We start from the raw sequence: 25,533 nt of genomic DNA, 5'->3' as shown, positions 1-25,533 counted from the left end.
TTTTGTCACCGTTTAGAAAATAGTCCATGCCTCTATTCTTTTTTCCAAAGTGCAAGACCTCGCACTTGCCCACGTTGAATTTCATCAAGTTTCTGTCCTGTCTGAGAGTTGAAGGTTCTAATTAACAGACAGAGCTTGCACCTGCTTGTTTCTTAGCATTGTCCAATTTTCCCTGCATTCTTTGCAAGTGTCCATTTTGTAATCGGGACGTGGCCAACGCAGATGGCTACATACCCTCCTTGTGATCCTCAACGCGAAGCGTGAAGGATCACGCTACTATGTCGTCTTCATCCTCTGACCAACCGGGGCACCCTTACTTAGACTCGACACTGTCCTATCCGATGCAAGACAATTTTACCTAAACCATTGTACATACATTCATTATCATATAACTCTATGGGGCGCTATGACATTAATACATGCATTACAGAAAAATAAAAAACTGGAACCTCTAACTATTCTCAATAAACTATCCTCATTCAAACAATCCAAAAATACAAACAATCCAAAAATAATCTATACATCTTAAACTGTACAAAATAGCAGCACACAACTTTCTCTGGCCTGGCAGTCAGACACAAAGGTTTACATCTCTTTATTCCACAGAATACATAAAGAAAAATGGATGCTCTTTAATCCGTCCCAATGGGTTCGGTGGTCTGGTGAAATCCGAAAATGGGGGGGCCTAAACCTGTATACCGGGGTGCGAGAGCGATATGCTCTTTTTCGCCATTTCCTAACTCTAAACCTTTGCACGACACTGCAACATATCGCCAGCACTAAGAGTGCTTCAACTACATATGAGACTGAGTACCAGGTGATAAACCTATCACACCAGGTTGGGGTACTGCTAGCTGTCGCTGGGCTAGTTATCTCGGGGTTCCGGTTATTACAGTGGTGGGAATCATTTACGGTTTGTGTGGTAAGGGTCTGGGGGGTTTCGTCCGCGCGCAACTGAAGGGATCCCGCTAAGAACCATGTGAATACGAAGGCTGTCTTCATCTTTGTCGGACTTCTTCTTTGTCTTCCTCTGGGGTTCCTGAGTTCTGTGAACACAAGCATAATTTCTGTTATTCTCTTGCTTAAGATCTCGAATGTCTGTCTGTCTGTCCTTTATTGTCAATTTTCCTTTATAATTGGTCACCTTCTGTGACTCCTCATTTTTTAAAAATAACGAATATTTGGACTAGACATCTAAGAAAGATACTGCCGTACTACGAGCCGTGTCGCAGCCTGTGTGATTTACCATCCCAGTGTTTGAGGATGTAAATAGCACAGGGAAGCAACCTAAGGGTTGCCAAAACCAAACAAAAGAATTCCGAACGTAAAGAGCCAAAATGGGGTGCGTATAAGAAATGGGTGGAATCCCCGGGTAGGACGGTGATCAATGCCTTATGTGCTCTACCCGAGCATAGCTGACCAGAGGGGGGGGGGTCCTCAGGCAGGGCGGGGACCAATGCCGTTTCTCCACTGCCTGAGCAACCGCAAGAACAGGTAAGAATGTGGTCGTCATGGGGGGCTGCCTCTCCAATTAGGAGAGCAATTATGAGTTGTGATCTGTCAACAAACTTGTTCCTCTGAACTACTGTCTGGCGACAAACTTGTACCTTTCAACTGGTTTCTGGGGACAAACTAGTTCCTCTGAACTATTGTCTGGGGACAAACTTGTTTCATTAACAGCCAGGGGGCGTCAAAGGAGTGGTGACGTGGGACCGTGAAACTTTCGAGTTTATGAACAACACTTAACGTTAACACTAACGAATGTTAAGTAATGGGTTAAGAGACATTGCAATCGGTTGTCTCATTTATGTTAAGTATCAATTTATTGACACTGATATGTAAAGGGGCTTCAGGTGGCCTCTGTCAGGTGATGTATAGTCAGAGTTTTGTGCAAAAGCTGTTCGAATGAAATAAATGTGTGTTTGTGAAAAAGGAACAGAACATTAGACTCTTCATATCACAGCAACTGAAACGTCTAACAATTGGTAGCAAAGGATGGTAGCTGTGTAAATATGAAGGGTTAAAAGATACAACTTTTCCAGATCAAACCAAGGGGTGAGTGAGAAAAGAAATTTTAAAAAAGGGATATATGGCTGAACCGAGGACAAAGATGGCTGGATATGACTATTCTCCCTTATTTTCTGAAAGGGAATCGTACGAGCAATGGAGAAGTGCAGTAGTTATGTGGACTAAGGTAACTGCTTTGGGAAAGAGAAAACAAGGTATGGCATTGGCTCTTTCTCTACCATATGGCAGTAAAATCCAAAAGAAAGTGCTTTCTGAGCTGGAATTGGAAGAGTTAGACTCAGAAGAAGGTCTGGAGACTTTATTACATTATATGGATAAGATTTATAAGAAAGATGACTTGTTAAGTGCATATGAGGCATGGTCGGATTTTGATAAGTTCCGGAACATGGAGGATATCTCCATGGAAGACTATATCATGGAATTTGGCAGACTATATAAAAGGCTGCAGAAACACAATCTGGAATTTCCACAGTCTGTGTTGGCCTTTAAATTACTTGACTGTGCTAGAGTGAGCAACATGGATAGGCTCCTGGTTTTGACAGGAGTTCAGTTTACTGATCAGGATACCTTATTTGAACAGATGACAAAAGCTTTACAAACGTTTCTGGGGAAACATTCGATTCCAATGGCTCTGATGACCCAAATAGGTCAGCCTGCAATAAGGCAGAATATGGAAGATACACTACTAACAAGATGGCAAAATTGTATGGCTACGAACAGGGCTCAAGACTATAGAAGGAGACTGAGACAAAGAAATTATGAAGACAGAAACCGAGTTAGAACCTACAATAGGAAGATGAACCCCAGAAATGCACGGGGTATGATAAATCGATGTTTTCGATGTGACTCTCAATACCATTATGCTTTCAACTGTCCAACCCATTGTGATAGAGTATTTGAAGCGGCACATGACATGGAAGAGTCAGAAGAGGAAAAAGATAGTGACCAGAAAGAAGGCATTGTCCTATTGACAAGCAGTTTTATGCTGGTAATGAGGGTGTTGGTTGCAGAATCCTTCAACTGTGCTGTATTGGACAGTGGCTGCCCATCTACTGTGTGTGGAATTGACTGGTTAAAATGTTACCTGGACTCTTTGAATGCTGAAAATCGCAACAAGGTTAAGGAATTTGAAAATTCCACAAGTTTCAGGTTTGGGGATGATAATACTCTGAAGTCGCTGAAAAGAGTGGTGATCCCTTGCAATATTGCCGGAGTGAATCATTTCATTAACACGGATGTTGTATCAAGTGAGATACCTTTGCTTCTGAGCAGACCGTCGATGAAGAAAGCACACAGGAAACTGGATATGGAACAGGATAAGGCAACAGTTTTTGGAAAGACGGTGGACTTACAATTTAAACAGTCAGGACACTATTGTATTCCATTACTGACAAATAATATTTTAAGTAGAGTGGTTAAGGATGTGTTAATGGCAGTTGAAAATGGGTCTTTTGCTGATAAAAAGCTTGTGGTATTAAAACTGCATAGGTAATTTGCACACCCGTCTCCTCGGAGGTTGAAAAATGTATTAAAGGATGCAGGGGTAAGGGATGACGACTATACTAAACTGAAAGAACAGGTTAGTGACCGCTGTGAAGTTTGTAGGATGTAAAGAAGGACACCAGCACGACCAATAGTAACCCTACCTTTGGCCAGGTATTTTAACAACATTGTGGCCATGGACCTTAAGATCTGGGATCAAGCAAATAATATATTTATTTAGCATTTTGTAGATTTAGCAACCAGGTTTAGTCAATCAACGATTGTACGAAGTAAAGAAAAGAGAGTAATTCTGAATCAAATCGTGGAAAAATGGATAGGGACAGGAATGGGTCCACTGGTAAAATTCCTTACGGACAATAGGGGAGAATTTGCTTATGATGAGTTTAGGGATATGTGTGAAAACATGAATATCAGAGTCATGGATATGGCTGCAGAAAGCCCATTTAGTAATGGTGTCTGTGAAAGAAATCATGCTGTCATCGATGACATGCTTCTGAAAATGTTGGCAGGTCGACCAAATTGCAGGCTAAATTCAGCTTTAGCATGGGCAGTACATGCAAAGAATTCATTGCAGATGGTTGGGGGACTATAGTTCTTATCAATTACTGTTTGGTAGAAATCCTTTAATTCTGTCCATTTTGAATGACCAGCCTCCAGCTTGGGAGGGGACTACAATTAGCTCTGGTTTTGCTGAACATTTAAATGTATTACATAGCAGTAGAAAAGCTTTTTTGGATGCGGATGTCTCTGAAAGAAATCGCAGAGCTTTAAGACATAACGTACGGCCATCAGATGCCGTTTTTCAGCAAGGAGGCATGGTATACTATAAGACGGACCATTCTAATGAATGGAAAGGCCCAGGGAAGATCATCGGCTTAGATGGCAAAACAATTATTTTGTAACATGGTAATCAAACTGATATGGTACATTCATCAATGATAATGGGTACAGATTACAATTTTTCAAATTTAGACAGAGCAGACAGACATCACGAGGAACCAGAGTCACCTGGTACTCATGTGTTACAGAACTATGAGGACCAATTAACTGATATAGACAGGGTTTCTGTGGAGGAACACAACACTTCTGATGAATTAGAACAGGCTATGTTACCGAAAGGGCAACTGCCAAAGTTGGGTACAAAAGTGACATACTTGCCTGAAGGGTCTAGTCAATGGAAGGATGCAACTGTTATTAGTAGAGCAGGGAAGGCCACTGGAAAGGATAAACTTTGGTTGAGTGTACAGCATTCAGGGGAAGGAGTCAAGACAATGGATTGGGAAAACAAAGTTCAAAAATGGAGAGCACAGAAACGCAGTGCCAGTGCAGATAGTACATCAGATAGTGAACAGGTCCGCAAGAAAAGGTCGAGAACTATTGAAAGGACATCCCACAGCAGAAGGGAAAGATCAAGCAATAGCAGTACAGAACGAGATACCAGGCGGGAGGGGGGACGTGGTTTATCAAGATTTCGGAACATGAGTAAGAATACGAATACTAATAGGAGTAGAAGCCCACATGCACGTGAGATTTTGGTGGCTTCAAATAAATTCGATGAAAAAGTTATCAAAGAAGCTAAACAGCAAGAATTGCATAGTTGGAGTGAATTTGGGCTATACACGGAAGTACCGGATAGGGGACAAAGAGCTCTATCCCACAGATGGATTTGCACGGAAAAGGTTCTTCTGGATGGAACTTATAAGGCAAAGGCCAGGCTTGTGGCAAGCGGATTTGAAGAAAACTTAGAAGGTCAGAATTTAAGGGTAGATTCACCGACAGCAGGAAAGGTTATTTTAAAGATCTTCTTGGCTCTATTAGCCACAGAGGCATGGGAATGCAAATCTATAGATATAAAAGCTGCCTTTTTGCAGGGGCATCAGCTCCAGAGAGACATTTTTCTCCGTCCTCCTAAAGAAGCAGCTAACACAGAAGGGGTACTCTGGAAGTTGAACAAATGTGTATATGGATTAAATGATGCATCTAGAGTCTGGTATTTTTCGGTAAGGTCGGTTTTGTTAAAGTTGGGCTGTTGCCAGTTGAAAGCAGATCCTGCAATGTTTTACTGGCATTATAAAGGAAATCTTTCTGGCATTTTTATGATGCATGTCGATGATTTTTTGTGGGGTGGGACAAGTGATTTTGAAGCCATTGAATTGTCTGGTTGGAGGAAAGAATTTGGGGTTTAAGTCAGGCTTCCGGTGCATTTAAATATATTGGACTGGAAATTGGACAGACTAAGTTAGGGGCAACTTTACGTCAACAATCTTATTTGGAAAGCATCAGCCCAATAGCAATTAGTCGGACCGAGTTTCACAAAAAGACGCAACGCGTTCAAAGATAGAAAAAGAGCAACTGCGAAGTTTAATTGGGCAACTGAACTGGTTAGGTAGACAGACTAGACCGGACGTGAGTTTTGATGTCTTAGAGTTGAGTACAAAAATGAATGATCCCAAAGTGGAAGACATTATAAGAGCAAATAAAGCGTTGGCCAAACTAAAAATGCAGGAGTGTGTTTTAGGTGACCTTAGGCACTTGAAACTCATAGTTTATAGTGATACGTCCTATGCAAATTCATGTGATGGGGTTTCAAGCGCAGGAGGTTTTATAAATTTACTTTTGAGGAACAATGGTAAATGTTGCCCGCTTGTGTGGGAAACAAAGAAAATAAGGAGAGCGGTAAAAAGCACTTTTGCTGCTGAGACGTTAAGCCTTGTAGAGGTGGTAGATATGGCCTTTTATATAAGTATGGTATTGACAGAAATTTTGGGATTAGGGGATTTGGGTAATATACCTATTGACTGTCACATTGACAATAAATCCCTGTGGGAAAATGTGAACTCTACAAAAAGTGTCAATGAAAAGATGTTGGACAGAGGGGAAATAACAAAAATTAAATGGGTTGACAGGAGCTATCAACTGTCAGACTGTTTTACGAAAAGAGGGGTGAGTTCACAGAAACTTTTGGATATTGTTAATGAAGGGTGCTTGTTTCTGTGACTGATTTTTTTTTCTTTCTCGTCCAAACAAATAAAAGGGGGAGAAATCATGTGTGTGTTTTTGAGTTTCTTGAAATTTTGTTTTCACCTAATTATTATTTTTTCTCCAAGGAAGGGGAGACTGTTAATGGATTAAGAGACATTGCAATTAGTTGTCTCATTCATGTTAAGCATCCATTAATTGACACTGATATGAAAAGGGGCTGCAGGTGGCCTCTGTCAGGTGATGTATAGTTAGAGGTTTGTGCAAAGGCTGTTGGAATGAAATAAATGTGTGTTTGTGAAAAAGGAACATAACTTTAGACTCTTCATATCACAGCAACTAAAACGTCTAACAACAAACAAACATTCAACAAACATGGTGCAGGTTCCATCAGAAAGGACACCGTATTTCTCCATCGGTTCCTTTTTTCTCCATCATCTGGAAACCTCACTGCTCAATAGCGAACAGGGTCGCAAAGGGATTTGTTTTGTGGGAGTCAGACTCTAAGTCATCATCTTCTCCCGGCTGCCAAACTCTTGTCTTAGTAACCGTGTTAAAGCTGCTTGTGGCGAATTGGGGTCCATCTCATCATTCCGGATGAGCCTGAATTAATTGTCTCGGTGGCAGAATCGTGTGTCGAGGTTGGAGCTAGTATGCTTTAATCCGTAATCGTTGGGCGGTGGGTCTGGGTCAGGGGCTCTGATATAAGTGATCTCAAATGGATCAGTAGAATCATGCTCGAATTCGCTGGGAGTGGGGCCTGGTGCAGGGGTATAGACATAACGTGGTGTGCTGTGGCTACTGTCAACGTGATCACTATCACTGTCACTGCTGGTTGAAGGAAGGGAGAGAAGGAGTCGTGCCTCTGGGGGCGGAGTTGAAGTCGTGTCTGAGGGCGGGCTGGAGTGGTTGGGGGAGGGTAGGAATCCGTCATCTGTGGGCGGGGCATGATTGTCCGCTGCGGCGAGCAGGAGTGTGTGGTTATTCTGTGAGCCGTAAGCCTTGAGCTGGTTTATATGAAACCACGCAGACTTACCATTGGGAGAGGTTATTTTGTATACAGAGGGGCTGACTTTGTCCGAAATGGAGTACGGTCCGGAAAATTTTGGGGAAAGGAATGAGCTGGGGTTGTAAAGAGAAAGTATAACTTGTTGCCCTACTGTAAACTCAGTGGCGAAACAAACCTTGCACTGTTTCTTCCTGGTTCCAAGTCACAATGCTGCTGCGAGTTGGGTTACCTTTATGTTCTGTATCAGTTGTTTAACCGCATTTTCAGGCGTGAGGCCTGTAACTGCGGGGCTGGCCAAATCCAATCCTAATAAATACTCAGTGCCTTTCATGGGGCGTCCGGTCATGAGGGTGTGGGGTGTGTATCCTGTGGACGTGGATACTGTGTTTCTTAAAAGCATCAAAGTAAATGGGACTACTGAATTCCAGGTGCTGTTATTTTGCTGTACCATTTTCCTGAGGGTGGCTTTCAATGTCCTATTCATTTGTTCTACAATACCACTTGACTGGGGGTGGTATGCGATATGGAACTTTTGTCTAATGCCGAAAATCGTGAGGATGTTTTTCATCATACGTCCTGTGAAATGGGAGCCTTGATCGGACTCTATACTGCGTGGGGGGCCCCATCTTGGAAAGATGTGGTGTGTTAATATTTTAACTGTTGTCTTGGCCGTATTAGTTCGTGATGGAAATGCTTCCACCCATTTTGTGAAGGTGTCTATGACCATCAACAGATACTTGTAACCATTTCTGCACGGGGGTAGGGGTCCTGTATAATCCAGCTGGAGATTTGTCCAGGGTCCATTAACGGGCGGGTATGGCTAAGTTGAGCCTTTTTAGCATATCTGTCTGGATTGTTCTGGGCACAGATTAAACAATTCTCATGGCACTGCGTTACATCTGTTTTTAAATCAGGCCACCAACAAAGCGGTCTGAGGTGGGCTAGGGTGGGTTAAATTCCTTGGTGTCCATGATTGTCATGGAACTGACAAATGATCTGGTTCCTGTCCTGGCTGGGAACTATATAAATGCCATCCTTTAAAATCACACCATTTTGTGTGGTGATTGGATTCGTACGGGGCTGGGAAGTTTCCCTTTAAACTTCCCTGAGTCTCTATTCCTCTTTCTGTGCCTTTGACAAATGTTGAATTTGTTACCCATCAGTCTGGCCTCAATAAAACTCGAGATGGATTTGTAGGCATATTATTATTTATTTTTACCCAACTTGCAAGCCTGACTCGCTTCACAAAAACCCAGAACACAAGCGGTCTCCTGGGTCTTCAGAATCGAGTGCTATTGGAGACAAAGGAATCTCTTCAAATACATTGAAATGGCATCAGGTTTCACATAAACGATTCCCATAGGTTATCCTATACCCCTCCTGACCTGGCCATACATCCTAATTGGCTCACTTCTCATTCCTGAACCCTGGCCTCTTGTTACCCAGCATCCTTTTCTCCTCCTCAACTAGACACCCCTCCCCCTTCCTTGCCATGCTTTCTGAAATCCTTTGTCTGTGAACTCACTAGAATTAGACCGGCCTACATCTACATTACTGTAACTAATATATTTAAACTAACTATCTGATATCACATCCATCATTCCCTCCTTTTATCATTTCATGATAACCTATCTATTCAATCCGTAGCTACGGCCCCTCATCCAAAACGATTCGTCGCTGTATTTCCAATTTCTGTTGCAGCCCCCTTTCATCCGCTGCACCCTCGTGGATCCTAACAGCCAAGATTCTAGGGGCGTCTACCTGTTCCAGTGCACTCCGCATTCTACCCATCATGCATTTAAGGATGGCCAAGCCCACAAAGATGCAGCCGAGTGCCAATGCTAAATACATGGCCATATTTATCAACCAGTCCTTCCAACCTCCAAATCCCCAGTTACCCCAAGAGTCAGGGTCCTGCATTCCATCCAGCTGATCCCGTATGCGATCCATAAATTTAGTGATGTTAGCGGTCAGGTCTTGAACTCCTATGATACACTTGCACTGCACTATGGCGCAACCCCACCCTCACGGGCCAGAAGATAGTCAAGAGCATACCGGTTCTGCATTGCAAACAACCACAGCTGAGACAATTCCTTGGTTATTGCCCCGAGGGCTTGCACGGTTTCTTTTCCCAGGATGGTAAGGCCACAAATAAAATAATTCCTATTGCTGACCGCCAAGGAACCCCCCCTCACCCCCCAGTGTCAAGACGCTCAGAATTCCCCATCCGGCTGAGTGGCCCCGGTTGGGTGCGAGAACCTGAGGTTTTTTCCAGTTCTCGCAGAATTCAGTTGAGACTGCCCGCCGTGCCAACTGATTGTGCAGCATCCACGCTGAGGGGCAGGGGACTGTGGTATGGACTAGAGTCCCGATAGCAATTTGGCGGGGTAATGGGGGTGACAAAACATTGGTCGCTGTGCCATTTTTAAAAAAGTAGTATCCTTGCTCCGTGTACAGGCTAGCATCACAATCGGTATATCAGTTGCGTAGGCATCCCCCAGTAGCCCAGTTTATCCAGCTTGGGAACACCCATTCGGGCCTCCCAGCAATGCGGAAGGCCCTAGTCCCAACAGTGATATGAGAGACATTCGCCCTGCCACAAAGGAGCTGGAGGCCGGCGTTCAATGGAACGCAGGTGGTGTTGTAACAAATGCATTGGCCAGACGCCTGAGTGATATGACACCTCCTGTCCGTACAGGTGGAGAACAGACATGTTATATTCGTTTCCAACTCTACCAGCAAGCAGCCATACCTGTCCCTGCTGAAACAATTCTCGTACGACCGGGAGTCCCTATTGGGAGTGAAGTGGCTAGGTATGTACGCCCTTCACCGTTGCAGCCTATCATACTGTGAGTGGGAATTATCCCGAGGCAGGGGAAGGCAAATAGCCAGTGGTGCTGAACCCGGATCGTAAGGAAGAGTGACTTGCTCGGGCAGTGGCTCGGAAGGCTGACAATGAACCACCGTTTGGGGAGTGCCCCGAAGCGGTGAAACAGAAAATAACCTGGACACCGCTGTGGGGTTCGGGTAGCAGACAACCCGTCCCTGGCCATACAAGCGGTGGTAAATCTGGTAAAAGAGATTCATACTACCCGGGTTTTCCTCAGTCTGGGCCCTAAATGAATTCAGTGTATCTCCTGATAACCTACGTTCTAGTTGTACTCCCCTCCTTACACGCCCCGTGCTCTCTCTAGTCCCCCTCTCTCACAACCTCTTCCTTCCCTCTCCTTTATGGCACCAATCTTAACACATCCAAAATCAAATTTACATGTACTCCAAAAACAAGGCAATGTCCATGTAATGTTCCCTTCCCATCGCTGGGACCGGTGCAATTGCTTCATGAGTCCTGCATTGTCCATTAACCTGATGACCTTCCATGAGTCAATACCATGTCCTCGTATGTGAGGGCAGCGAAGGACATCACCTCTGCATAAACAAAATGTCCTTGTAGTTTGGTTGGGGTTACAGATGTAGATGATATTTCCCTTTTCCGTGTCCGTCGCCGATGTCACTCCAAGCGAGGTGAGGCCGAAGATCACACAGGCGGTGCGCAGCCACCCCATCATGCTCCACACCTGTAAAACCGTGCTGGGGAAGGGAGGCAGGTTAGTAACCGACCTTTTTACAGTGGTAGAGGTGGACCCAATTTACAGTGGTGGAGGTGGACCCAAGCACTCCGCCCTCCACTTTAACTGCCGTGGGGGTGGTAAGGAGAACTTTGAAGGGCCCCTCCCATCGCGGCTCCGACACTTTCCGAGTCCAATTTTTGACCATGATATAACTACTGGGCTGCACTGAAAGTGAGCTAGGTAATGGGGGCGGTGGCTGGTGAGCCGCGCGGACCTGGCCATGGAGCTCTTTGAGGACCTTAGTGAGGGCTAGAACATAGGTGGTCATTTCTTCAGTCATATGGTGAAACTGAATCAGTCTGGGAACATGCAGGCTCCAGGGAGTACTAAGGGGCCTGCCATAAAGGATCTCGGCAGGAGAGAGCCGGGCCGGTCCCGCAGGTGTAACCCGCAGCTGGAAGAGGGCAACGGGGAGCAACTTAAGCCATGTCAGTCCCGTGTCTGCTCTTAATTTAGCCAATTTAGTTTTGAGGGTCTGATTGTGTCTCTCAACCAACCCAACCGCCTGCGGTCTGTAAGCACAGTGTAACTGTTGGCGTATGCCCAACTGGGAGCAGAACTCCTTGTTAATCTGTCCAATAAAATGAGGCCCGTTATCAGAACTTAACTGAGCTGGTATACCGTACCAGGGAATGATTTCCCGCATCAGAACTTTAACCACAGTAGCAGCTTTATTATCGGTAGTCGGATACGCTTCGACCCATCTGCTGAACACATCCACAATGACCAAAACATATTTATAACATTGACACCTTTCTAACTCAATGTAATCCATTTGGAGCGTCTCAAAGGGACCATTGGGCAACGGGGTATATCCCCCCGTTATATCCCATATCCCCCCCTCCCCCATATCCCCCATATCCCCCCTCCCCCATATCCCCCATATCCCCCCTCCCCCATATCCCCCATATCCCCCTCCCCCATATCCCCCCTCCCCCATATCCCCCTCCCCATATCCCCCATATCCCCCCTCTCCCATATCCCCCCTCCCCCATATCCCCCCTCCCCCATATCCCCAATTGAATATAGCCCTAACCTTAACCTCTGCAATGCACGCGCAACCGATGGTGTGCATTCATATACCTGCCTAACAGTGTTGCCTTTTACCCCTGCCACCCCCCCACCCACCCACAGGAGAAGCGCGCACACAACAATAGGGAGCATGTGAGGACTGGAGGAGGCCCCGCTGATGAGAGGCCACTGACCGTACATGAGGAAAGGGCCCTAGAACTGGCTGGTGGACCTGAGGACCGGGAGGTTGCTGATGCAGAGGTCGGGGGCGTAGTAGCAAGTGAGCCATCGACAGCCCGTCCCCATATCACCCCTCCCCTATATCCCACTCCCCCGTATCACCTGATCACTGCCTGATGTCTAACCACTCATGCTTCATTGTGTATTGCAGGACCAAACGTCCAGGCACCCATCCCCGCAGATGCAGCCCGCCCGCAGGATGCCCCTCGGAGACCACAGGAGACGGAGAGACCCGGACCCTCCAGCATGCGACGCCCGCAGGATGCCCCTCGGAGACCACAGGAGACGGAGAGACCCGGACCCTCCAGCATGCGACGCCCGCAGGATGCCCCTCGGAGACCACGGGAGACGGAGAGACCCGGACCCTCCAGCATGCGACGCCCGCAGGATGCCCCTCGGAGACCACAGGAGACGGAGAGACCCGGACCCTCCAGCATGCGACGCCCGCAGGATGCCCCTCGGAGACCACGGGAGACGGAGAGACCCGGACCCTCCAGCATGCGACGCCCGCAGGATGCCCCTCGGAGACCACGGGAGACGGAGAGAGCCGGACCCTCCAGCATGCGACGCCCGCAGGATGCCCCTCGGAGACCACAGGAGACGGAGAGACCTGGAGCAACAGGGAGACGACACCCCCGTCACGTGCGGGAGCGACCACCCAGCGATGAGGGGGGCAGCCACAGGCCCCCGTCACATCCGAGCCAGGACACCACTACCCAGGACACCACTACCCAGGACACCACTACCCAGGACACCACTACCCAGGACACCCCTACCCGGGACAGCACTACCCAGGACACCCCTACCCGGGACAGCACTACCCAGGAAGACGAAATACCGGACAGTGAGTCAGAGTGGATGGGTGGAGACGAACCCCCACCCCAAAGTGCCATGGACTCAGAGTGGGACGAAGAGCACGACACAACGCCACTGCTGTCACCAACACCCTCCACCATCGCAGAAACACTCACCACGGTTGGGCACTTTAGTGATGAGGCGTCTGGTACACTCACTGGTGCGCACAACACAGCCGTCCCGGTACAGCAGGTGGAGGTAGGAGCAGCAGAGGAGCCGGGCGGTCGGAGGGCAGCCCAGCCCAAGCGAACATCTGCCGCCCAGATGGATCCCGGGTTCCTGCAGTTACCACACCCACACATAGATCCGATGCAACCACCGACCCGGAGACAAGCGAAGAGGGTGACGGGCGGCTTGCGGCGGCTGCGGTCGCAGGTGGAGGAGTCCACCCGCGTCCAGGAGCTGGGAGTGGTGCCGGTCATGCGTGCCACCCAGGCTGACACCGCACGGGTGGCGTCCGCGGTGGAGGCAATGGGTGCGACGGTGTCAGACATGGGGAACGGTTTGCGAGGCCTGGGGCCTTCCGTGCAGGCGGCGTCTGTGGCCCAGGAAATGGCTGCCCTCTCACAGGAGGCCATGAGCCAGTGCCAGCGCCAGATGGCAGAGGCGCTCAACGCCATAGCCCAGTCTCTGCAGGCCATGGCCCAGTCTCAGCAGGCCATGGCCCAGTCTCAGCAGGCCATGGCCCAGTCTCAGCAGGCCATGGCCCAGTCTCTGCAGGCCATCGCTGAGGGCATCGGCGCCAGTGGCCATGTGCGAGCCGGCGTCGCACTATCACAGACAGGGTTTGCCAACCCCCTGGGCTCCATGGCTGCAAACCTGCAGACCCCTGCCGATACCAGCACGGGCCTCCAGGACTGGCAGCGCCAGATGTCGGGGGGGCGTCGGATGGCCAGTCCGTTCGCATCCCCCACCCATGTAGAGGCCTGGGGGCCATCGGGCACCCCGAGGGGGGAGGAGGTGGTGTGGTCCGTCCCGGCTCCCTCTGTAGGGGAGGTCCCGGTACACCGCGACACCTCGGACTCCCCCCCTTCCGTCCCAGGTGCATCGGGTGGGCAACGGGCAGGACAGGCTGGCAGCTCGCCATCCCAGTCGCCCGGGCCGCAGCCTGGCCCATCTAGGCCAGGACGCCCCAGGAAACGGCCGCCAAAGGGATCCAGTGTCAGAGGGCAGGAATCACAGGAGTCCACCTCCAGTTCTGCTGTACCGTCTGGGGAACCACGTAGTCAAAGGGCCCGTAAGGCCAAACAATTAGACACTGAGTAAGTTGGCACGGGTGCAGGGCACAGATGAGTTTTAGGGGCTAGGGCACGTGCATGAACTCCTTTCGTTATTAAAGTCAATGTTACACCTACCGAAGCTGCCTTTTTGCTCTGTCCAAAGTGTGCGGGGGTGTCATGTACATTGAGCACAAGTGTGTGTGTGAGGGGTGGTCTTACCTCAGCCCCAGGTGAGTCTGCCCCCTTCCCCCTGGGCCGCCATCAACATCCCCTGGGCAGAGGACGGGACCGTGCGCTGCAGTGTCACAGCCGCACGGCGACGTGCATCCCATCGATCGCGCCCTGGACCATGGGGAACCCGGCCACGGCAGAGAAGCCCACGGCCCGGGCATCTTGGCTGGCCCGGTCCACGGGGAAGCGGATGTAGCGGTGCGCCATGGCATATAGGGCATCTGTCACTGCCCGGATGCACCGATGCACCGATGCCTGCGATATGCCGGACAGGTCCCCACTCGGTGCCTGGAATGACCCCTTTGCATAAAAGTTCAGGGCCACCGTAAACTTGACGGATACGGGGAGAGGGTGTCCCCCGCCAGTGCCACGCGGTGACAGGTGTGCAGATGTGTGCCACGGTTTCCCGGCTCATCCGGAGTCTCCTCCTGCATTCCCGGTCCGTGAGGTCCTGGTATGACTGCCGGGGCCAGTACACACGGGGCGCCCTCGGGTGCCTCCGTTGCCGTGGGGCCGCGACGTCCTCCTCCCCCTCCTCGTCCTGTCGGTCAGGTGTCCCTCCAGCCTGGGCGGCTGCCGCCTGCCCCTCTGCGGCAGCCTGCGCCGCCTCTCTGGCACGCTCCTCCTCCTCCTCCTCCTCCTCCTCCTCATCCAGGGCAACATAGACATGAGCGGCTGCCACCACGGCGGCCAACATCGCTGGATGATCTGAAAACATGACGGCCTGGTGGGGGGGAGGGGAACGACGACATGTCATCATTGCCCATATCCCCTCCTCCCCCCAGCCAGGTGGCATGGACCGCATGGGTCCAACTGTTGGAGGCTGGCACCTGGCCAGGTGGACCAACTCACTTGCCCTCCCATCCCCCTCCTCGGCAGGGACCCCCCCCCAACCACCACCCCGGCACGGACCCCCCCCAACCTCCACCCCAGCACGGACCCCCCCCCCAACCCCCAACCTCCACCCCAGCACGGACCCCCCAACCCCCAACCTCCACCCCAGCATGGACCCCCCCCCCAACCTCCACCCCGGCACGGACCCCCCCCAACCCCCAACCTCCACCCCAGCACGGACCCCCCCCCCAACCCCCAACCTCCACCCCAGCACGGACCCCCCCCCAACCTCCACCCCGGCACGGACCCCCCCCAACCTCCACCCCAGCACGGACCCCCCCCCCCAACCTCCACCCCGGCACGGACCCCCCCCAACCTCCACCCCAGCACAGACCCCCCCCAACCTCCACCCCGGCACGGACCCCCCCCAACCTCCACCCCAGCACGGACCCCCCCAACCCCCAACCTCCACCCCAGCACGGACCCCCCCCAACCCCCAACCTCCACCCCAGCACGGACCCCCCCCCCAACCTCCACCCCAGCACGGACCCCCCTCTCCCCATCCCCAACCTCCACCCCAGCACGGACCCCCCCCAACCCCCAACCTCCACCCCAGCACGGACCCCCCCCCCAACCTCCACCCCGGCACGGACCCCCCCCATCCCCCTCCCCGGCACGGACCCCCCTCCCGGCACTCCCCCGGAGCCCAGCCTACTCTAACCACCCCCCCCCCCTGCCGCACACACACACACACAACCCGAGACACACCTCTCCTCACGCAATCAGACTGCGGCCACGCCATTTCCTGCCCAGAGCCAACCCCCCAGGCCGTCACTCACCTCCACGCTGGTCGGCGTGAGCCTGGAGCACCGGGTCACGCCGATGAAAAGGAGGTTTGATTCACGTCGACGTGAACGGTCATCACGTCGACGGGACTTCGGCCCATCCGGAAGGGAGAATATCGGCAGGCCGAAAATCGGCTGCCTTGTGCAGACCCGTGACATTCTCCGCGGCAGCGGCGCCATTAACGCCCCGCCGACTTTTCTCCCTTCGGAGACTTCGGCGGGGGCGGGGGCGGGATTCACGGCGGCCAACGGCCATTCTCCGACCCGGCGGGGGGTCGGAGAATGACGCCCATTATGTACAACCTAACCGTTTCCACATTTGTTTACCACTCTCAGGAGCGTCCTCCTGTAACCTTATGACGTCTTGGATGGTTGGCATTGGCTTGTCAGAAGCAGACCTATTTATATCAGATCGTTTAGTCTGACTTAACATTTTAGGCACCATCACTTGCTGAATTTGCGCGGCTGTCCGCGCTGCACAATCTGCTTGTTCATTACCAACGTCAACTGGGGTCCTACCATTTGTATAGGCAGCGCATTTAATGACGGAAATCTGCGCGGGCATAAGGAGGACCTGCAGTAGGTCATTAACTAAACCCCGGTTGGATATTTCCGTGCCGGCCGAGGTAAGGAATCCCCTATTCTTCCAGCGCTGTCCGAAGTCATGAACTACCCCGAAGGCGTATCGGGAGTCAGTGTAAATATTTACCCGTCGATCTACCCCAAGTATACATGCACGGGTAAGGACAAAACGTTTGGCTTGTTGGGCTGAATAAGGGGTCTGAAAAGCGGCCACTTTTAGGATCAGACCATCCTGATCTACGATTGCGTAACCGGACAGTCTCCGGCCAGTGGGGCTTACTAATGCACTGCCATCAACATACATAATCATGTCAGGTTGTTCTAATGGAATATCACTCAGATTGTCCCTTATTGTGGTGGTTTCCTGAATCAAGGCTAAACAGTCGTGGCCAGGCGCGTCTTCATGGACAGGGGGACAGCTAAGAAAACAGGCTGGATTGGGATAGTGGTACAGTGTTTAAATGTCAGACGTGGATTGTTCAAAAGGTATATTTCATACCTATTCTGACGAGCTGCGGTAAGATGCTGAGTCTGCAGTTGCCCCAGTAGTGCGATGACCGAGTGGGAGCTATACACCGTAATATCCTGTTGGAGAGTGATGTTGGCAGCAGCCTGCAAACTATTGTATATCGCTGCCAAGATCTGGGTGCAAACAGGGTGGCCCAACGCCACTGGGTCGAGTTTGGAAGAGTAATATGCTACGGGCCGGTGCTTGTCCCCATGTTGCTGGGTGAGTACCCTGTTGAACATCCTTCCAGAACAGTACAGTATATCTGGAACGGTCGGTCGTACAAGGGCCTACTGAGGGCTGGTGCTTGTAACAAGGCCTGCTTCAGGCAACGGAAGGCTTCGAGTGCCTTGGTGGTGAGAGTAAAATTCCCCCCTTCACTAGTGTAAGGCGTCAGCAGCTTTGTATAGACAGCGATGTTTGGTATCCACTGCCTACAATAATTCACCATACCCAGCCTATGACGAACTTCCTTGGCTGTGGTAGGGGCGGGGAATTGGCATATTTGTTCAATCCTACTGGGTTCGAGACTTCATTCTGTGGCTGTAAGTAAAACTCCTAAGAACTTGACCTTTGTCTGAGCCACCAGGACCTTTGATTGTGAAACAACATAACCCAACAAGGATAGGTGGTTTAATAACTGGATCCTATCATCCCTGTTACTGGGCTCGTCGGGACTCGCTACCAATATGTCATCTCCTTACTGCACCAGAGTGGAACCATGCTCCAATGTCAAGGTCTGGAGTTGGGTCTGCAGACATCTGGAGAAGAGCGTAGGTGAGTTGACGAACCCCTGAGGCAGTTGAGTCCAGGTATACTGCTGTCCATTGTAAGTAAAAGCAAACAAATATTGGCTTTCAGATGCGAGTGGAAGGGCAAAGAAGGCATGCTGAAGGTCAATTATGGCGAACACCCGGGCTCGAGCTGGAATTTGAGGCAGTATGTGGGCAGGATTAGGGACGAGTGCATGGAACGGCTGTGCGATGGCATTGATTGAACGTAAATCCTGTACCAATCGGTACTGGGCTGGTTTAGGCACAGCAAGTATGGGGGTGTTACATTCTGATTGGCAAGGGACCAAAATACCCTGTTGCAACAGCTCTCGGATTAATTTGTCTATAGACGGGGCAGCTTGGGGTTTCAGGGGGTATTGCCGAATGGAAGGCAGCTTTACATGGTCCTTAATCATTACCTTAATAGGCTTTCCCACTTGTGATGGTTATTCTGCCCAGACCTGTGGATTGACATATTCAAAAACGTCACGTCCCCAGTGATGCTGAAGTCGAGTGTTAATCGTTTCAGGGACCTCAAAATATTTTATGGAAGTGCCGTCTGGCCTGTCCGATTGGAGAGTCCTTATGACTAAATTAGCTAGTCAATCCTGTATTGGGAAAGGGTTTGCCTGGGCGAAGTCAGTGTATCTCGTCTGTCCTCCCCTTGGTGGGTACGCCCTCCTTTGGGTCGGGTTGTCTCCTTCTGCTGCCCGTCTTTTAAAGGGGCATTCCTGTTGCCAGTGATCTGCACGGCCGCAATTAAAACATGCATTGTTCCCTCTAGATCTGCCCCGTCCTCTTTTCCCAGTAGGCCAATGGCCCCTCAGAGGGGGCGGCAGTTGTAAAGCTGTTGGCACATACGGTGGGCCATAAAGAGGAGCTGAGGGTCCATTTGGGTGGGTTTGATATCCTACCCCATGTTGATCCACCCACCCAAGGTCACAATATTGGGGTTCCAGCTGGTAAGCCACCGTTTCTGCCGCTGGTTGGGTTCTCAGATCATCCTTTTTCATTACATATTCAGTCTTAATCTTTGTAACTGAGCGTCCTTCCAGGCCTCTACCCTCCTTCCAATAAAATCTGACTGCCCTGGCCATCTGAGAAGGGTCGTTCCCTGTCCAATTCATGTTATTACATTTCACGGCAGTAGCCACGGAAGGTGGTAGGCAATACATTAACATAGCACAATATTGAGGGGAATTCTGACCATTTTGGTCTGGAAAGTCGCCTGACTGCCCACAGTAGATTTCATTAAAACGTTCCAGAAATTCCTCTGGCTCTTCAGTCTTTTTAGGTTTGAGGTCTAAGAAAGCAGAAATGTTTATGGGCTTTTGAAATGTGACATTCAACGCATTCAGAATTTGTGTCCGTCTGTCATCGTCCAAAGCATGGGCTTGCTGGAGTGCGGCGTGGCTAGCATAATTCAAGTGATTGAGATGATTGCGCTACTCTGCTGGGGTTAAAACCTGCTGGACTAAGGTCCCAGAATCAGCTGGATAAACTGAGATGGTAGTTCTCAGATAATCCACGAAAGCAGCAGGAGATTTCTTCCTGTCTGGGATTGCAGCCAGAATAGCCATCATCTCACTGGGTCTCCATGGGAAATAAATGTCTATCGTGGGCTGGGCGGCCGCCGTTACCGCATCAGGATTTGGTATTTTCCTAGTCAGCAACTGTCTCAGAGTCTCACTAGGGGGCGCTCTAGCGAATTGCTCTGGCTCTTCAAAGACTTTGACGTCCTTCCCTGCCACTCGGGGGAGCTCCAGCTCCTCAGAACCATTCCCATCCTCTTTCTTTGTTCTCATACTTTTCTGTCCTACCAGATCGGTCTGAAGGGATCCAGTTGGTATGCGTGATTGTTTCTGGATAGGATCAGGCCCCTCTCTCACTGTCCGAGATTGGGTCCTAGAGCTAACTGGGCTTGTTGAACAGAGCTCCCTTTCTCTAACAGAGAGTGAAGATGCTGTAATCGGACCCAAGCTATCAATCGAAGGGGCTGGAGAGGCTGGCATGATTTGAATCTGGGGAGCAGTGACTGGATATAAATTATGATACCCTGGTGGTTCCGGAATTAGTGCAGACAATGCGACTGGAGCAGTCGGAACTCTAGCCGACGTGGTCCAATTTTCGATGTCCTCATCTCCTTCTGTCAATGCAAGGCCAGCCATTGAACTACGTAGCCCATTTTTGTTTTGTTTTTGAGTCCACCCTCTCTCTACTTGCGCGTTTTTTGAATGCACACTCCTTTTTCAAGATCTCTAGAGTTTTCTGGTTCCCCCTTCACTAATTGGAATTCCCATTTTAAGGGCATTTTCTTGCCAACTTGATAACATGATCTCATCTCTTTCCTCTTGCGCATTTTTTGAATGCACACTCCTTTTTCAAGATCTCCAGAGTTTTCTGGTTTCCCTTTCACTAATTGGAATTCCCATTTTAAGGGCATTTTCTTGCCAACTTGATAACATGATCTTATCTCTTTCCTCTTGACAATATTGTCTCCATAATCCAATTAATTCTTTTGCTTTCATACTTTGGCTCTTTTTCCAGATTTTCCCCTGAATTTTCTAAATGATGTCCAGGTCTTCAGTGCCCCCTAGTGGCATTCATCACCCAATTTGTTCCTTAAGGTTGCTGACATTTTCCTAAAATCTATTGCTTTATCTGGATAAATATCACATAATATTTGCAATGGCGTGCCTGGATCATTCGTGTTATCCAAGCAATTCCCCATAATCTCAAACTCGTCCGCAAGACTGCGTTTTTTCGCCACTACAGTCCAAGGATGTGTTGGTGGTCATAGACACCTTCACAAAATGGGTGGAAGCATTTCCATCACGAACTAATATGGCCAAGACAATGGCTAAAATATTAACACACCACATCTTTACAAGATGGAGCCTCCCACGCAGTATAGAGTCTGATCAAAGCTCCCATATCACAGGACATGTAATGAAAAACGTCCTCACGATTTTTGGCATGAGACAAAAGTTCCATATCGCATACCACCCCCAGTCAAGTGGTATTGTAGAACGAATGAATTGGACATTGAAAGCCACCCTCAGGAAAATGGTACAGCAGAATAACAGCACCTGGGATTCAGTACTCCCATTTGCTTTGATGTTTTTAAGAAACACGGTATCCACGTCCACAGGATACACCCCCCCATACCCTCATGACCGGACACCCCATAAAAGGCACTGAGTATTTATTAGGACTAGATTTGGCCAGCCCCGCAATTACAGCCCTCAGGCATGACAATGCAGTAACACAACTAGTACAGAACATAGCTCTGAGGAGCGGTTGAATAAACTCAGTTTGTTCTCACTGGAACGACGGAGGTTGAGGGGCGACCTGATAGAGGTCTACAAAATTATGAGGGGCATAGTCAGAGTGGATAGTCAGAGGCTTTTCCCCAGGGTAGAGCGGTCAATTACTAGGGGGCATAGGTTTAAGGTGCGAGGGGCAATGTTTAGAGTAGATGTACGAGGCAAGTTTTTTACACAGAGGGTAGTGGGTACCTGGACCTCGCTACCGGAGGAGGTGGTGGAAGCAGGGACGATAGTAACATTTTAGGGGCATCTTGACAAATACATGAATAGGATGGGAATAGAGGGATACGGACCCAGGAAGTGTGGAAGATTGTAGTTTAGTCGGGCAGCATGGTCGGCACAGACTTGGAGGGCGGAAGGGCCTGTTCCTGTGCTGTACTTTTCTTTGTTCTTTGTTCTTTGTTCCATAAAGGCGGGCCAACTCGCAGCAGTAGTGAGACTTGGAGCCAGGAGGAATTAGTGCAAGGCTTGTTTCGACAAAACAGTTCACGCCACTTAGTTTACAGTAGGGCAACAAGTTATGCTTTACCTTTACAACCCCAGTTCATTCCTTTACCCCAAATTTTCCGGACCATACTCCATTTTGGACAAAGTCAGCCCCTCAGTATACAAAATAACCTATCCCAATGGTAAGTCTGTGTCGTTTCATATAAACCAGCTCAAGGTTTACGGCTCACATAATAACCACACACAACACACCCTGCTCGCAGCAGCAGACGAGCACGCCCTGCCCAACAGATGACGTATTCCTACCCTTCCCCAACCACTCCAGCCCACCCTCAGACACGACTTCAACTCCGCCCCCATAGGCACGACTCCGCCTCTCCCTTCCTTCAACCAGCAGCGACAGTGATAGCGAACACATTGACGAAAGCCACAGCACACCACATTACAACTATACCCCTGCACCAGGCCCCACTCGCAGCGAATCTGAGCATGATTCTACTGACCCATTTGAGATCGCTTATATCAGATCTACCTACCCAGACCCACCGCCCGACGATTACGGATTGAAGCATAGTAGCTCCAACCTCGACACACGATTCTCGCAGCGAGACAATTCGTTCAGGCTCATCTGGAATGATGAGATGCACCCCAATTCGCCCCAAGCAGCTTTAGCACGGTTACTACAGACAAGAGTTCGGCAGCCGGGGAAAGATAATGACTTCGAGTCTGACTCCCACCAAACAAATCCCTTTGCGACCCTGTTCGCTATTGAGCAGTGACGTCTCCAGTTGATGGAGAAAAAAGGAACCAATGGAGAGATACGGTGTCCTTTCTGGTGGAACCTGCACCATGTTTGTTGAATGTTTGTTCGTTAGTGTTATCGTTAAGTGTTGTTCATAAACTCGAAAGTTTCACGGCCCCACGTCATCACTCCTTTAATGCCCCTGGCTGTTAATGGAACAAGTTTGTCCCCAGACAATAGTTCAGAGGAACTAGTTTGTCGACAGAACATGACTCATAGTTGCTCTCCTAATCCGAGAGGCAGCCCCCCACGACGACCACATTCTTACCCGTGCTTGCCGGTTGCTCAGGCAGTGGAGAAACGGCAGTGGTCCCCGCCTTGCCTGAGGACCCCCCTCTGGTCAGCTATGCTCGGGTAGAGCACATACGGCATTGATCACTGTCCTACCCGGGTATCCCACCCATTTCTTACCCACCGCGGCCCATATGTATCCCATTTTGGCTCGTTATGTTCAAAATTCTTTTGTTTGGTTTTGGCAACCCTTAGGTTGCTTCCCTATGCTATTGACAGCCTCAAACACTGGGACGGTAAATCACACAGGCTGAGAGACAGCTTGCAGTATGGCAGTATTTTTCTCAGACGTCGTGTCCCAATATTCGGGTTTTTTTTTTAAATCAGGGAGTCACAGATGGTGACCAATTATAAAGGGAATTTGGCAATATAGGACAGACATACAAGATCTTAAGCAAGATAATAACAGAAATTATGCTTGTGTTCACAGAACTCCAGGAAACCCAGGAACCCCAGAGGAAGACAAAGAAGAAGTTTGACAAAGATGAAGACAGTCTTCGTGTTCACATGGATCTTAGCGGGATCCCTTCAGTTTTGTGCACGGATGCTACCCCCCCCTGACCCCTGCCACACAAACCGTAAACGAGTCTCAGCCCTGCAATATACGGAACCCTGAGATAACTAACCCAGCGACAGCTAGCAATACCCCGACCTAGTGTGATAAGTTTATCACCTGGTACTCACTCTCATATGTAGTTGAAGCAGTCTTAGTGCTGGCGATACTTTGCAGTGTCGTGCAAACGTTTAGAGTGAGGAAATGGCGAAACATAGCATGTCGCTTTCGCACCCCGGTATACAGGTTTAGGTCCCCCATTTTCGGATTTGACCAGGCCCCCGAACCCATTGGGATGGATTATTGAGCATCCAATTTGTTTAATGTATTCTGTGGAATAAAGAGATGTAAACCTATGTGTCTGACTGCCAGGCCAGAGAACTTTGTGTGCTGCTATTTTGTACAGTTTAAGATGTATAGATTATTTTTGGATTGTTTGTATTTTTGGATTGTTTGAATGAGGATAGCTTATTGAGAATAGTTAGAGGTTCCAGTTTTTTTATTTTTCAGTAATGCATTTATTAATGTCATAGTGCCCCGTAGAGTTTTATGATAATGAATGTAAGTAAAATGGTTTAAGTAAAATTGTGTTGCATAGGATAGGACAGTGTAGAGCCTAAGTATGGGTTCCCCAGTTGGTCAGAGGATGAAGACGACATAATAGTGTGATCCTTCATGCTTCATGTTGAGGATCACAAAGAGGGAGTGTAGCCATCTGGGATGGCCACGTCCCGATTACAAAATGGACACTTGCAAAGAATGCTAAGAAACAAGCAGGTGCAAGCTCTGTCTGTTGATTAGAACCTTAAACTCTCAGACAGGACAGAAACTACCAAGCAATCTACATACTAATGAGCCATCTCCGGGGGACAAAAGGGAAACATTTAGATACACAATGTTAAGGCAGACTCCCCAGCGCCAGAAGAAGCAAAATACAAAGCAGACTAACAGTCACCAGGACACGTCCAGCGATCAGGGAACCACCCCTCTATTGGAGGAAGATCGATACGACTGATTGGGAAAAACCCAATTAGTTGAGGCCAAGTTCAAGGCCCGCCCAAAAGAGCGTGAAGCCCTTTTTAGTATAAAAGATATTCCCCAAGGGAGAATCTTCCTCCTTTGGCTTTGGCTCTCATCGAGGAGAGAGACCAGCCTAGCAGCTACAACAGACCAAGTAAGTTCCAAGTCAACGCACGCTACGAGATAGACGCTCCTAGTTGCTACCCTGTAAACAGCTCAACCCAGCAGCCTCAGAACCGAGCAACGGCCATTGTTCCTCTGATTGAGTGGGCACCCGAAGCTAAGTATAGGCTTTAGTAATAGTGGTAGTTTAGTTTGCAGAGTTTATGCATGAGTAGATTTGACTGTGTGTAAATAAATGGGCATTGCTTTTGAACTTACTAACTGATGTATCGAGTCATTGATCAGTATTCGGTTCTGAACCTTGTGGCAGTGTCGAAAGATACCTGCCGACTCTTGAGCAAACGTAATTAAACAGGGCCAAATTAAGAGCCAACCAAAGAGAGCAATAAATCACAATCTATGAAAAGTTGTGGCTCAGGTGAACTCCATGATACACTTTGGGGTGCACTGAACTCTGATCCACAACAGATTTTAGGGCCACTCCTGGTTGAAATGTCCAAGGACTCGATGAATTAGGGGGAGCTTCCACCCATATTAACACAGGCCTCGATTTCACTTATTCGAAAGAATGTTAAAGATCTGGAGGACTGTGGATACGACCGACCAATATTGCTTCTAAATGTGGGTGTGAATGTTTTGGCCACGATTTTAGCAATATGCCTGGAAGGTCAGTCACCAGGGGAAATAGCGTAGGATCAGACAGGGTTTGTAAAGTGACGAC

At 49.3% G+C, this 25,533-nt stretch overlaps 1 protein-coding gene across 1 annotated transcript in view; it reads left to right on the top strand.

The window, feature by feature from the left end:
• Positions 1-25,046, top strand: part of LOC140386601 (claudin domain-containing protein 1-like) — a 157,995-nt gene extending 132,949 nt beyond the window's left edge. The window contains exon 5 of the mRNA XM_072469075.1: positions 23,547-25,046. Coding sequence (XP_072325176.1) covers positions 23,547-23,677 — 131 coding nt within the window. The 3' untranslated portion in view covers positions 23,678-25,046. The remainder of the gene's footprint in view (positions 1-23,546) is intronic.
• The last annotated feature ends 487 nt before the right edge of the window (positions 25,047-25,533 follow it).

This window comes from Scyliorhinus torazame, chromosome 12, assembly GCF_047496885.1.
Source record: "Scyliorhinus torazame isolate Kashiwa2021f chromosome 12, sScyTor2.1, whole genome shotgun sequence".
In the NCBI taxonomy this organism is placed as follows: Eukaryota; Metazoa; Chordata; class Chondrichthyes; order Carcharhiniformes; family Scyliorhinidae; genus Scyliorhinus; species Scyliorhinus torazame.
The sequence above is the reverse complement of the archived record's forward strand: the minus strand, read 5'-3'. Positions and strand labels throughout refer to the sequence as shown.